This window comes from Clupea harengus, chromosome 19 (genome assembly GCF_900700415.2).
Source record: "Clupea harengus chromosome 19, Ch_v2.0.2, whole genome shotgun sequence".
In the NCBI taxonomy this organism is placed as follows: domain Eukaryota; kingdom Metazoa; phylum Chordata; class Actinopteri; order Clupeiformes; family Clupeidae; genus Clupea; species Clupea harengus.
The window spans coordinates 1,242,677-1,255,176 of record NC_045170.1 but is presented as its reverse complement, the minus strand read 5'-3'; the positions used below and the strand labels follow the sequence as shown (position 1 = coordinate 1,255,176).

General features: G+C 43.2%; 2 protein-coding genes across 2 annotated transcripts in view; both read right to left on the bottom strand.

Annotated features, from left to right (window-relative positions):
- The window catches only part of rbbp4 (retinoblastoma binding protein 4), an 11,083-nt gene extending 9,128 nt beyond the window's left edge, over positions 1-1,955 (bottom strand). Inside the window, exons 1-2 of the mRNA XM_031586006.2 lie at positions 1,730-1,955; positions 752-899 (exon numbers count right to left, since the gene is read on the bottom strand). Coding sequence (XP_031441866.1) covers positions 752-899; positions 1,730-1,745 — 164 coding nt within the window. The 5' untranslated portion in view covers positions 1,746-1,955. The remainder of the gene's footprint in view (positions 1-751; positions 900-1,729) is intronic.
- A 6,098-nt stretch (positions 1,956-8,053) lies between these two features.
- Positions 8,054-12,500, bottom strand: part of bzw2 (basic leucine zipper and W2 domains 2) — a gene marked incomplete at its 5' end in the record, with an annotated part of 11,771 nt that continues 7,324 nt past the window's right edge. The window contains 3 exons of the mRNA XM_031586601.2: positions 8,054-8,892; positions 9,897-10,019; positions 10,596-10,734. Of these exons, the coding sequence (XP_031442461.1) occupies positions 8,864-8,892; positions 9,897-10,019; positions 10,596-10,734 (291 nt within the window). The remainder of the gene's footprint in view (positions 8,893-9,896; positions 10,020-10,595; positions 10,735-12,500) is intronic.

Here is a 12,500-nt window from a genome sequence, read left to right as displayed (position 1 = left end):
ACACACACACACACACACACACACACACGTCTGCAAACACACACACACACCACACGTCTGCAGGCACACACACACACACCTACATGTCTGCAGGCACACACACACACACACACACACACACACACACACAAGTCTGCAGGCGCACACACACACACACCTACATGTCTGCAGGCACACACACACACACACCTACATGTCTGCAGGCACACACACACACACCCCCCCCCTTTACGTTGCAGGTGTGCATGTCAACTTACTAACAACAGTTTGATGCTAACATCACACTTTCTAGCACTCTTCTTACATTAAACCTACAGGTATGCGCGGGCACACACACACACACCACTACTGTCTAGTACTTTTTAAACATTAAACCTACAGGGATATGCGTGCGCACACACACACCACTACTGTCTAGTAGGCTACTTTTTACAACATTAAACCTACAGCAATGTGCGCACACACACACACGTCTCTGCTGTCTAGTACTTTTTTAAACATTAAACCTACAGGGATGTGCACACACACACCACGATGGTCAACTGCTCTATCTTCTTTAAGCTTTTTTTAAACCAGTAAATCAACTCAACTCTCCACATCATTGGCACTGTCAGATACAGATACAGTAAGAGGCAGATGCCTAGGCAAACTTCTATCAGCTAAACTTAACCTGCAGTTGCCTCTCATAACCCGTGATTCGAGAGCCGATCTACACACTCGCAAACATGTAACAAGTGTGCCGGGACTTTACCGTGTGACGTCTGGGAGCCACTGTGCAGTCAGACTGGGCCACTCCAGCGCGTGGGTCATCACCAGGTCGTAGAGGAACGGAGTGTTTTTCTTCCAGATCTTGTACTCCTCGTTGATGACCCGCTCCTCCACGGCATCGTCAAATGCAGCTGCATTCACAAAAATGAACAGGCGGTTCAGAGCGCCAAAATAGCTAGCCAACTCTCTCGTCACGTCTTTGTGTCAGCCGACTGTTCCCAAAACAAGTGGGCCACCACTTTAGAAGTAGGCTAACTTTGGCAAAATAAAAATGAAGAAGTATGGAATATCATAGTCTGTTAAAGTTAATGGGTTGAGTAGGGCACCAATTCAGCTTCACTAGGTAGCACAGAGCTATGGCAAACCGCTATTTAGCTAGCTCGCTAATGAAGCTTAGCGAGTCTAAGTTCTATTGTTTGACAGATCTTTAACCTGCTGAAGTAAGTAACTGAAAACAGTTAACCCGCAATTATTTGAAATTAAATTGACAGATAGCTACAATGAGATTGTAAAAGAGACATTTAGCCTTAGCTACCAGGCTGACGCAGCTAGCTATGTTCCCCCCAATAATGCTGTTCGGTTACTGTTAGCTAGCTGGCTAGTTAGTTTCATTCATTTCAAGCCAAAAGAGTCAACAAGGCTAGCTAACATGCTAAGCCGAGCGAATGCTCAACAACTAACGTTAGTAGCATGCAGAAATTGCTTTTCGCAGAATGTTCAAACAGCCCCGGTGTTGTAATAAGTTACCATATTTACAGACGAAGTCATGAAAAAGCTGAAAACCATAACAAAGTATCGTGCCGGCTTATTAACAATGTGGCGCGATTCGGCCTGCGTAGTAAAGTGACATGGAGTCCGTAGCCGCCTAATCGTTGCCATTTAATTGCGGTGTCTAATCGTCTATCCTCTTAATATTACAATTTCATAGCAATTGGGTGAAATCCTTATGGTATAAACTCACCTTCTTTGTCCGCCATGGCCACTTAATCTATGAAGAACGAATGTAGAAATATCCGCTGATCAATAAATAACATTAAAATGCGCAGGATGCTCTTTGTCTCGCTACTACACCGTGCACGTTCGCGCCAACTCCGCAGAGTCCCGCCACCAATCAGCGGAGAGGAAACATATCGCTACTCTGCTTTGGCGGAATGCGGATCGCTCAACTTTCTGATTCACATCGCCATCTTGTGAGTCGGATGCATAAGACAACTTTACGTCATTCGGTTTACAAAATGACTGGAATTAACGCTCAGTGATTCATATAATTAGTAAAAAAAAGTATTCTATTCTATTTTTATATCAGGTCTTACGAATTTCCTGTGCCTTTCTGCAACTTTGTCACACTGTTTTCAGTGGCTTCTCCTACTTCTATAGCCACATTGGTTACCTAAGTACATCGTTATTTACATTTATATGTAAATTATCATTTTACATACTCATAGTCAGTGTTTATTTAGTCTGTGTACCAAGCCTGATAGTGTTGCTCCTACATATATCTTGGTATGTGAATAAACCCTTCCTGAGTGATAGTCTAAGTCAGTGGTTCCCAACATTTTTAACAGTCCCGTACCCCTTCAGACATTCAATCTCCAGCTACGTACCCCCCGTTGAAAAAAAAAAAAAAGTTTTCCTTTTTTACCTTTTAGGTGAATTCCGTTTTTTTTTCGTTTTCGTTTTGCCTCATTTTGTTCACCTTGAGGTAGATTGATGGCTTAAAATGAGTGAATAATATGTGCCACAAGTGACCCAAAACGTCTAAGGTTGTTGTTTGCCAGCCATCAACTGTCATGTGATGTCATGCGTGATATTGTTACGTTCAATATATAAACCATATGCGCATGTACGCGCCGTCACCTTTTTGATTGCACTTAAGAGATGCTACACATGTTCTGAATAAACAGCCATTCATTGTTGAAACGCAGTGACTATTGAGTCCTGTTATTCGTCTAGGCGACGAACGCCACATGGTGTCAGAAGAAAAGTGAGTGAAGACGTGATTTTGTTGGTACTGAAGTGTGCATCGCCATGGCTTTGGCCAAATTTTCCCCGCCTGAGCAGTTCGACTTTCACAAGCCCGAAGCGTGGCCGGACTGGAAGCAAAGGTTTGCCAGATACCGAGTTGCATCATTGCTCGCGGAGGATGACGAAGTGGTACAGGTAAATGCCTTGATATATTCCATGGGAGCAGAGGCTGAGCACATATTCAAGTCATTCACGTTCACAGCAGTAGGTGATAGCGACAAATACAACGTAGTAATGGCCAAGTTTGATGAACATTTTATCCCGAAGCGCAACGTTATCTATGAACGTGCAAAGTTCCATTCACGTGCCCAACTTCCCGGGGAAAGTGTGGAAGCATTCGTCAGGCAGCTTTATGAGTTTGCTGAAAACTGTGTTTTTGGAGCACAGAAAGATGAACAGATGCGGGATCGCATAGTGATTGGAATTCGTGATAAACAAGTGTCACAAAAACTTCAAATGAAAAGTGATCTCACATTGCGCACAGCAATTGAAATGGCGAGACACTGCGAGTTAATAAAATCTCAGAACACTGAAGGAGAGAAACAGGCACAGCACGTGGACAACATAAAGTCAGTTAAAAAGAAAGAATTCAAAAGAACTGGCTACTCAGGAAAGACATTTATAAAGAATAGAAAAGGAACATGCACAAGATGTGGCCGTAATCATGACGATGGCGAAGAATGTCCTGCAAAAGGGAAAAAGTGTCTAAAGTGTAACAAAGTAGGACACTACGCTGCCGTGTGCCACTCAAAAGCATCTGTACATGAAATAACTGAGGCTAATGTGGAAGAATGCATGTTCTTAGGTTCAGTGCAACAGGAGCAAAGCATGATGCATTCATTGTTAGCTGAGGATGTGCCACCGTGGCGCACTACTCTGACTGTAGCACACACACCAGTCTCGTTCAAGATTGACTCCGGTGCGGATGCATCAGTGATGTCTGAAACCACATATGAAACATTAAAGGAAAAGCCCAAACTCGTAGAGGTGAAAAACACACTGCAAAGTCCAGGCGGCGTTGTGGCCACAAGGGGGCAGTTTTTAGCCAAAATGAAAGCCCATGTCAATGGACAGCTACGAAACTGCTGTTTCCGTGTAGTGGTTGTGAAAACCAGTGGAGAAAACCTCCTTAGCCGAACTGTGGCTACTAAGCTAGGCTTAATTAAGCGCTTGGATGAAGTCAGCTCATTCAGTGGTCTGGGCACACTCAAAGGGGATCCGGTGAAAATCACCTTAAAAGATGATGCAGAGCCGTACAGTGTAGCCGTACCAAGACGGGTTCCTATTCCCTTACTCTCCGAAGTAGAGGAGGAACTGAAAAGAATGGAGTCAATGGGCATAATAGAGAAAATAACCGAACCAACTGAATGGTGTGCTCCTATGGTGCCAGTGATTAAAAAGAATGGAAAAATAAGAATCTGTGTGGACTTAAAAAGACTTAATGAGAATGTGAAACGAGAGAAGTTCATCTTACCTACGTTGGACGATATACTTCCCAAGTTAGCCAAGAGTACAGTGTTCTCCAGCCTGGATGCCGAGAGTGGATTTTGGCAAATCCCTCTAAAAGAAGACAGTGCACGTCTGACCACCTTCATCACACCGCTGGGCAGATACTGCTTCAAAAGGTTACCCTTTGGCATCACGTCAGCGCCCGAAATCTTCCAACGAAAGATGTCTGAGCTACTGCAGGGGCACGACGGGACAGTTGTCTACATGGACGACATTTTGGTGTTTGGTGAAACACAAGAAATTCACGACCAGAGACTCAAGCGGGTCATGGAGACCATACAGGCCTCAGGTCTAAGGTTAAATAAGGAGAAATGTCAGTTCAACAAGCCAGAATTGGACTTCCTAGGGCAAGTGGTGACCAAAGACGGCATTGCACCAAGCCCAGAGAGGGTCAAGGCCATTGTGGCAATGGATCCGCCCCAAAACATCAGTGAGTTGAGACGGCTGCTGGGGATGGTGAACTACATCGGACGATATCTGTCGAACCTGTCCACCGTGCTCCAACCGCTCAACGAGCTGCTCAAGTCTGAGCGTGACTGGTGCTGGGGACCGCAACAAAAACAAGCATTCACAGAAGTGAAGCAGTTAATCTCGTCAGCTCCGGTCCTAGAGTTCTTTGACCCAGCAAAGCCAACGGTCGTCAGTGCTGATGCCAGCAGCTATGGGCTCGGTGGAGTCCTCATGCAGAGCCATGATGGAAGACTTAAGCCAGTGGCCTTCTGTTCACGCACCCTGACTGACGCTGAAAAGAGGTACGCTCAGATCGAAAAGGAGTGCCTCGCAGGAGTGTGGGCATCAGAACGTTTCTATCAGTACCTGTGCGGTCTCGAGAAATACAAGTTGCTTACAGACCACAAGCCTTTAGTAACCCTAATCAATTCAAAAGACCTTGACACCACACCTTTACGTTGTCAGCGCCTGCTCATCAGGTTAATGAAGTTTAATCCAGTTTCCGAATATGTTCCTGGAAAACAACTAGTAGTAGAAGATACACCAGGGCCATCTAGGCCTTACCAAGTGCAGAGAACGTTACAGAGGTGCTGTGTGGTGGCCAGGCATAGCCAGTGACGTGAAACAGCTTGTGTTGTCATGTAAACACTGCTGTATCCACAGACCAAGCCAGAACAAAGAACCGCTGCTCACGACACCACTGCCAGACCTACCTTGGCAGAAGCTAGCTGCTGACCTGTGTGAGCATAAGGGTCGTCAGTACTTAATTGTAATTGACTACTTTTCAAGATGGCTCGAGATCTTGGAACTGCCAAAGACAAACTCAGAAACAGTCATACAAAAACTGAAAAGCATCTTCGTACGTTACGGAACACCAGAAGAGTTAATGACCGATAACGGACCACAATTCACAGCTGAACAGTTCAGATGCTTTGCAGCAGAGTATGATTTCCAACATGTGACTTCAAGTCCTCATTTTCCACAATCCAACGGCATGGCCGAACGTGCTGTAAAGACGGCAAAATGGATCTTGAAACAGGATGACCCCCACCTGGCACTTTTGAGTTACCGTTCAACTCCAACAGAACCAACAAGAGAGAGCCCTGCCAGGCTGTTGATGGGACGTGAGATCCGCACAACACTTCCAGTCCTGAAAGAGAACCTGCGGCCAGTGTGGCCTGACCTGGAAACCATCAAAAGAAATGATGCAAAAGCAAAGAAGTGCTATGAAAGGTACTACAACCGCAGGTACTCCACCAAACCTCTTCCGTCACTTAGCATCGGTGATAAAGTGAGGCTGAAGATTGATGGAGAAAAGGCCTGGACAACCACCGCGACTGTGAAGCGCCAGGAGGCTACACCACGCTCCTTCACTATGGAGACAGAGCAAGGCAACACTCCAAGGAGAAACCGGCGCCACATCCAGCTGGTGAGTCGAGAGCCGTCCTTACCTCCAAAGACGGATTCTCCTCAGCAACAAGACCTAGAGGGGCCAGCGGAACCGGACTTTGGCGACACCCAGAGCATTCCCAGTGAACCCCCCAGTACCCCTAAGTCCTCGGGTCAAGTTGTCACCAGGTTTGGTAGGACTGTAAAGCCAAACCCAAGGTATGTGAGCTAGTGAGATGAAGGACATACAGGGCAGAATAACCCCTGTCCCATCTCAAGGGATCGTGGTAGTCTACCCACACCCTTAGTTAGAGATGTTCAGAGAAAAGAAAAAGAAAAAAAAATCTTGTTGGCTGTGTTAAAGAGATTTTTGCTTAAATAGTAACAATTAACAGGAGACTAAAACAAAGAGGGTTTATGTTTATGTTTATGTAATGCATACTTGAAAAAAGGGGGGAGATGTCATGTGATGTCATGCGTGATATTGTTACGTTCAATATATAAACCATATGCGCATGTACACGCCGTCACCTTTTTGATTGCACTTAAGAGATGCTACACATGTTCTGAATAAACAGCCATTCATTGTTGAAACGCAGTGACTATTGAGTCCTGTTATTCGTCTAGGCGACGAACGCCACATCAACAGAACAGAAGACTAAAAAAAACATTATTTGCAGGCGATTGGGAAGATGAGCGAATTAATTTTACAGGCCGTTGGACAGGGGGGCATGGCCAGAGCGGAGTTCAGCACAGACGTGACATTTTCTCAGTGGGTTTGTTTTCTTAATTAATGCTTGTTCATCGTTGCGATCGTTGTTGTGTTTATTAGAAAGAAATACAGCCTTGCAGGGCAAAATACAGGGGAATTTGGGCAATTTTGATGCACAAAATGATTTTCGTCTGAAAGTTGCAATTCTGTTTCAAAAGGTAATTCCGTCTGTTTTCCTGTATTCCGTTAACACCACATGAGATAGTGGGAGTGTTGTGGACGGCAGGACCAATAGGCTGAACTCAATTCTGCTCTTCTGCAATCTCTTTATAAAAAAAACATTAAATTGTATGGTTTTGATTAACTGCTACTGGTAAGAGTAGATGTTGCATTTAGGCTATCAAAAAAATGTGGTGCAGGCATAGTAAAAACGCCAACATTATTTAATCAACATGTAATCAACATTCACCAAAACGATTTTGAAAATGAGCATGTTTTTGCAGTATTAAAGGTGTTCCCAGACGACCAATACACATGGCACACACACACACGAGAGCAAGCTTGCAATGCAATAGTATAAGTATACAAATTAATAGTAATATCAATTATCAGCGCAAATGGTCGCAGGCACGCCCACACGCACGAATGTAGGCCTACGGAAATACAAAAATATCCCGCAAACATACGGTTAATTGCCGAAACAATAGAAGACATTTCTCCAAAATACCTCTTTTTAATGATTTTGTTGCCGTTTAGTTCTTCACGCAAATGCGAAGCAACCCACCTTCTGACTTCAAGTTTCAATGACTTTCAGTTACTTAAATGACCGGACTACTTGCGTTGCGGAATGATATGAAAGATGTGAATTATAACACACAAAACCCGTTGCCAATGACAGCAGTCATACATTTTTCGCAGCAGTGAATATAAAGAAACTGCAAACGTTGGGATGGCCCATTCAAATCAACGGAACTTTTTGGAACATTCTGAAGAGCCGTATAATAAATACAGGTATTTACATTTGATTCCTAATTTACAATTGACCTCCGCGGCCCGCACAGGGACAGCCAACGGGCCGCACTTTGCCCAGGTCTGGTCTAAGTAAAGCAATGGTGGTTGCAGTGGATCCAGGCTTTTCGAGCCAATCAGTGGGGACAGGTTATACTACAGCCAATAAGGAACTCGGAGACCCTTGAAGCATAGTGTACATACAAAACATCTTTTTTATTATTAAAAAGAGAACAACAAGCATTGCCAAGTTCCATACACAAGTGCGTTTGATCAAGTGCAGATCTTCTACCACAGAGCCCTGTGTCCTGGCAGACAGTGTCCACTGGGTGGCGTGATGAAGGCTTATCTATTGGCCTGTGTGAGGAGCTCTGGGAGTAGGGCTGAACGATTTGGGGAAATAATGTAATTGCGATTTTTTCCCCCCAATATTGCGATTTAATATGCGATTTTTTTTTTTTTTATCCTAATTTTTTTCCCAACAAATCGTAATGAATGATTACAATATGACCAACACAATATTAGACACATTTAGTGTAAAATATTATTTTCCACAATTTAAATTTTTATTTATCTGCTCCTTACAGAATCAAGAACAACAAATCGGTGGCTTTGCCACTGTGCATTTAAGTAATTTAAACAAAGTCATTGTAAGAATAAACACAAGGCATGCACTTTTTAAACACTGTGTGCAAAATTTACCATCTTAAGAAAAAAAAAGAAAAAATTATAATAATAATTATTTTTTTTTAGATCACGTTTTTAATCGCGAACGTTGCGGTTAGAAAATCGCGTTCTGTCATATCGCGATTAAATCGTAAATGCAATTGATCGTTCAGCCCTATCTGGGAGGACTGAGCCCTTATCTATTGGCCTGTGTGAGGAGCTCTGGGAGGACTGAGCCTGGAGAGCCTGAGGGGGGGGGGGGGCTGGACACTGTGGGAACTAACAGTGCACTGAGGTCACAGGGCAAAGGTCACCACGGCCAACACGACCCCAGAGCTAGTCTTCCTCTCCCTCAGACTCAGATTCTGCAGAAAGGAAGAAAAAAAAGGAAGGAATGTAGGAAGAAATGAAGGAAGAAAGAGAGAAGGAGCGGAAACAAAGGAAGAGGTGCATTTGTATTCTTTTTACAGGAAGCACATAAAGGGTCGTACTGTCAGACCCCACATCATAACCCCACAGAAGACTCCAATACCCAGAAGCCTCTGTTCATAACCCTAACCCTTACCCTTACCCCACAAAAGACTCCAATACCCAGAAGCCTCTATCATTACCCTAACCCCAGATCATATATCCATTTGAGTCATCTAGTAATTACATATAATATATCACTATCAGTACTGTCACATCATATATCCGTATAAGTTCTTCTAGAGGTCTGAGGTGTGTGTGTGTGTGATCATCATCTAAACCATCTTCTAGAGGTCTGAGGTGTGTGTGTGTGTGTGTGTGTGTGTGTGTGTGTGTGTGTGTGTGATCATCATCTAAACCATCTTCTAGAGGTCTGAGGTGTGTGTGTGTGTGTGTGTGTGTGTGTGTGTGTGTGATCATCATCTAAACCATCTTCTAGAGGTCTGAGGTGTGTGTGTGTGTGTGTGTGTGATCATCATCTAAACCATCTTCTAGAGGTCTGAGGTGTGTGTGTGTGATCATCATCTAAACCATCTTCTAGAGGTCTGAGGTGTGTGTGTGTGTGTGTGTGTGTGTGTGTGTGATCATCATCTAAACCATCTTCTAGAGGTCTGAGGTGTGTGTGTGTGTGTGTGTGTGTGTGTGTGTGTGTGTGTGATCATCTAAACCATCTTCTAGAGGTCTGAGGTGTGTGTGTGTGTGTGTGTGTGTGTGTGTGTGATCATCTAAACCATCTTCTAGAGGTCTGAGGTGTGTGTGTGTGTGTGTGTGTGTGTGTGTGTGTGTGTGTGTGTGTGTGTGTGATCATCATCTAAACCATCTTCTAGAGGTCTGAGGTGTGTGTGTGTGTGTGTCTGAGGTGTGATCTCTAAACCATCTCCATCTCCTGAGGGTCGTTCACCTTCCTCTGCGTTCTGGAGCCACTCCACGAACTTCTTCATCTGTTCCAGAAAGATGCTCTTCCCCTTGGCTGAATGGGCGTCTTTGTACCACTTCAGAACGGCCTCCTCACTGAGGACATCCGCTGGGGAACCAGAGCAAGCGAGAGTTCAGCCTCAGCCCAGTTAACCCACTAAAGCACTGAGCAGCCAACGGTCTTAAACTAAGATTAGGGGTATTTAGGAGCTCTTAAGCTAAGAGAAGGACTATTTTGGAGCTCTTTAAGGGGTATTTAGGAGCTCAAACTAATAGAAGGGGTATTTAGGAGCTCTTAAGCTAAGGTTAGGGGTATTTAGGAGCTCTTAAGCTAAGATTATGGGCATTTGAGAGCTCTTAAACTAAGAGAAAGGCTATTTAAGAGCTCTTAAACTAAGATTAGGGGCATTTAAGAGCCCCTCATGGGCTACGTATGTCAAGACGGCCATGTTGAGATGATATCAGAATCTAAATTACAAATAAAGGTCATTTTCATAAACGTTTACGTGTTCTCCCTAAACGACATACACTTTAGTTTTCACAAACATTTACGTGTACTCCCTAAACGACATACACTCAAGTATTCACAAACATTTACGTGTACTCCCTAAACGACACACACTTCAGTATTCAGGTATGTTTTGCTTCACATGTGTGTTTTTTCCATGTGGGATGGGGGAAGCACCTTTATAGAAGAGCACCACGATCTTGGAGAAGGACTTCATGAAGTGGATGTTGTCGTAGCAGTAGTCCTGGATCTTCAGCAGGAGGACCAGCTCCGACTGACCCTGGGAGCTGAAGACGGCCAGCAGGGGCGCATAGTGCTGAAAGAGTTAATAACACATTCATTCATTCACTCATTCATTCATTCACTCACTCATTCATTCACTCATTCATTCACTCATTACGCTGCATAGTGCTGAAAGAGTTAATAACACATTCATTCATTTATACATTATTCATTCATTCATTCACTCGTTCATTCACTCATTCATTCATTCATTCATTCACTCATTCATTCATTAGGCTGGGGCGCATAGTGCTGAAAGAGTTAATAACACTCATTCATTCACTCATTCACTCATTCATTCACTCATTAGGCTGCATAGTGCTGAAAGAGTTAATAACACATTCATTCATTCACTCATTCATTCATTCACTCACTCATTCATTCACTCATTCATTCACTCATTAGGCTGCATAGTGCTGAAAGAGTTAATAACACACTCATTCATTCAGTCATTCATTCATTCACTCACTCATTCATTCACTCACTCATTCATTCATTCATTCATTCACTCATTAGGCTGCATAGTGCTGAAAGAGTTAATAACACTCAGTCATTCACTCATACATTCACTCATTCATTCATTCACTCATTCATTCACTCATTCATTCATTCACTCATTCATTCACTCATTCATTCATTCATTCACTCATTCATTCACTCATTCATTCACTCATTCATTAATTCACTCATTCACTCATTCATTCATTCACTCATTAGGCTGCATAGTGCTGAGAGAGTTATAACACTCATTCATTCATTCATTCATTCACTCATTCATTCATTCACTCATTCATTCATTCACTCATTCATTCACTCATTCATTCATTCATTCATTCACTCATTAGGCTGCATAGTGCTGAGAGAGTTATAACACTCATTCATTCATTCATTCATTCACTCATTCATTCATTCACTCATTCATTCACTCATTCATTCACTCATTCACTCACTCATTAGGCTGCATAGTGCTGAGAGAGTTAATAACACTCATTCACTCATTCATTCATTCATTCACTCATTCATTTATTCATTCATTAGGCTGGGGTGAATAGTGTTGAAACAATCAACAAATAACTGCCAGCTCTGACACTAGCTTTTTACACTTTCAGCTCTTGAAGGTTGAACTGTCTGTCTGAATCTAATCCTTAAACTGTCTGTCTGACTCTAATCCTTGTTGAACTGTCTGACTGACTCTAATCTAATCCTTGTTGAACTGTCTGTCTGACTCTAATCCTTGTTGAACTGTCTGTCTGACTCTAATCCTTGAACTGTCTGTCTGACTCTAGTTGAACTGTCTGACTGACTCTAATCTAATCCTTGTTGAACTGTCTGACTGACTGACTAGTCCTTGTTGAACTGTCTGTCTGACTCTAATCCTTGTTGAACTGTCTGACTGACTCTAATCTAATCCTTGTTGAACTGTCTGACTGACTGACTAATCCTTGTTGAACTGTCTGTCTGACTCTAATCCTTGTTGAACTGTCTGACTGACTCTAATCCTTGTTGAACTGTCTGACTGACTCTAATCCTTGTTGAACTGTCTGACTGACTCTAATCTAATCCTTGTTGAACTGTCTGTCTGACTGACTAGTCCTTGTTGAACTGTCTGTCTGACTGACTAGTCCTTGTTGAACTGTCTGTCTGTCTCTAATCTAATCCTTAAACTGTCTGACTGACTCTAATCCTTGTTGAACTGTCTGTCTGACTCTAATCCTTGTTGAACTGTCTGACTGACTCTAATCTAATCCTTGTTGAACTGTCTGTCTGACTGACTAGTCCTTGTTGAACTGTCTGTCTGAC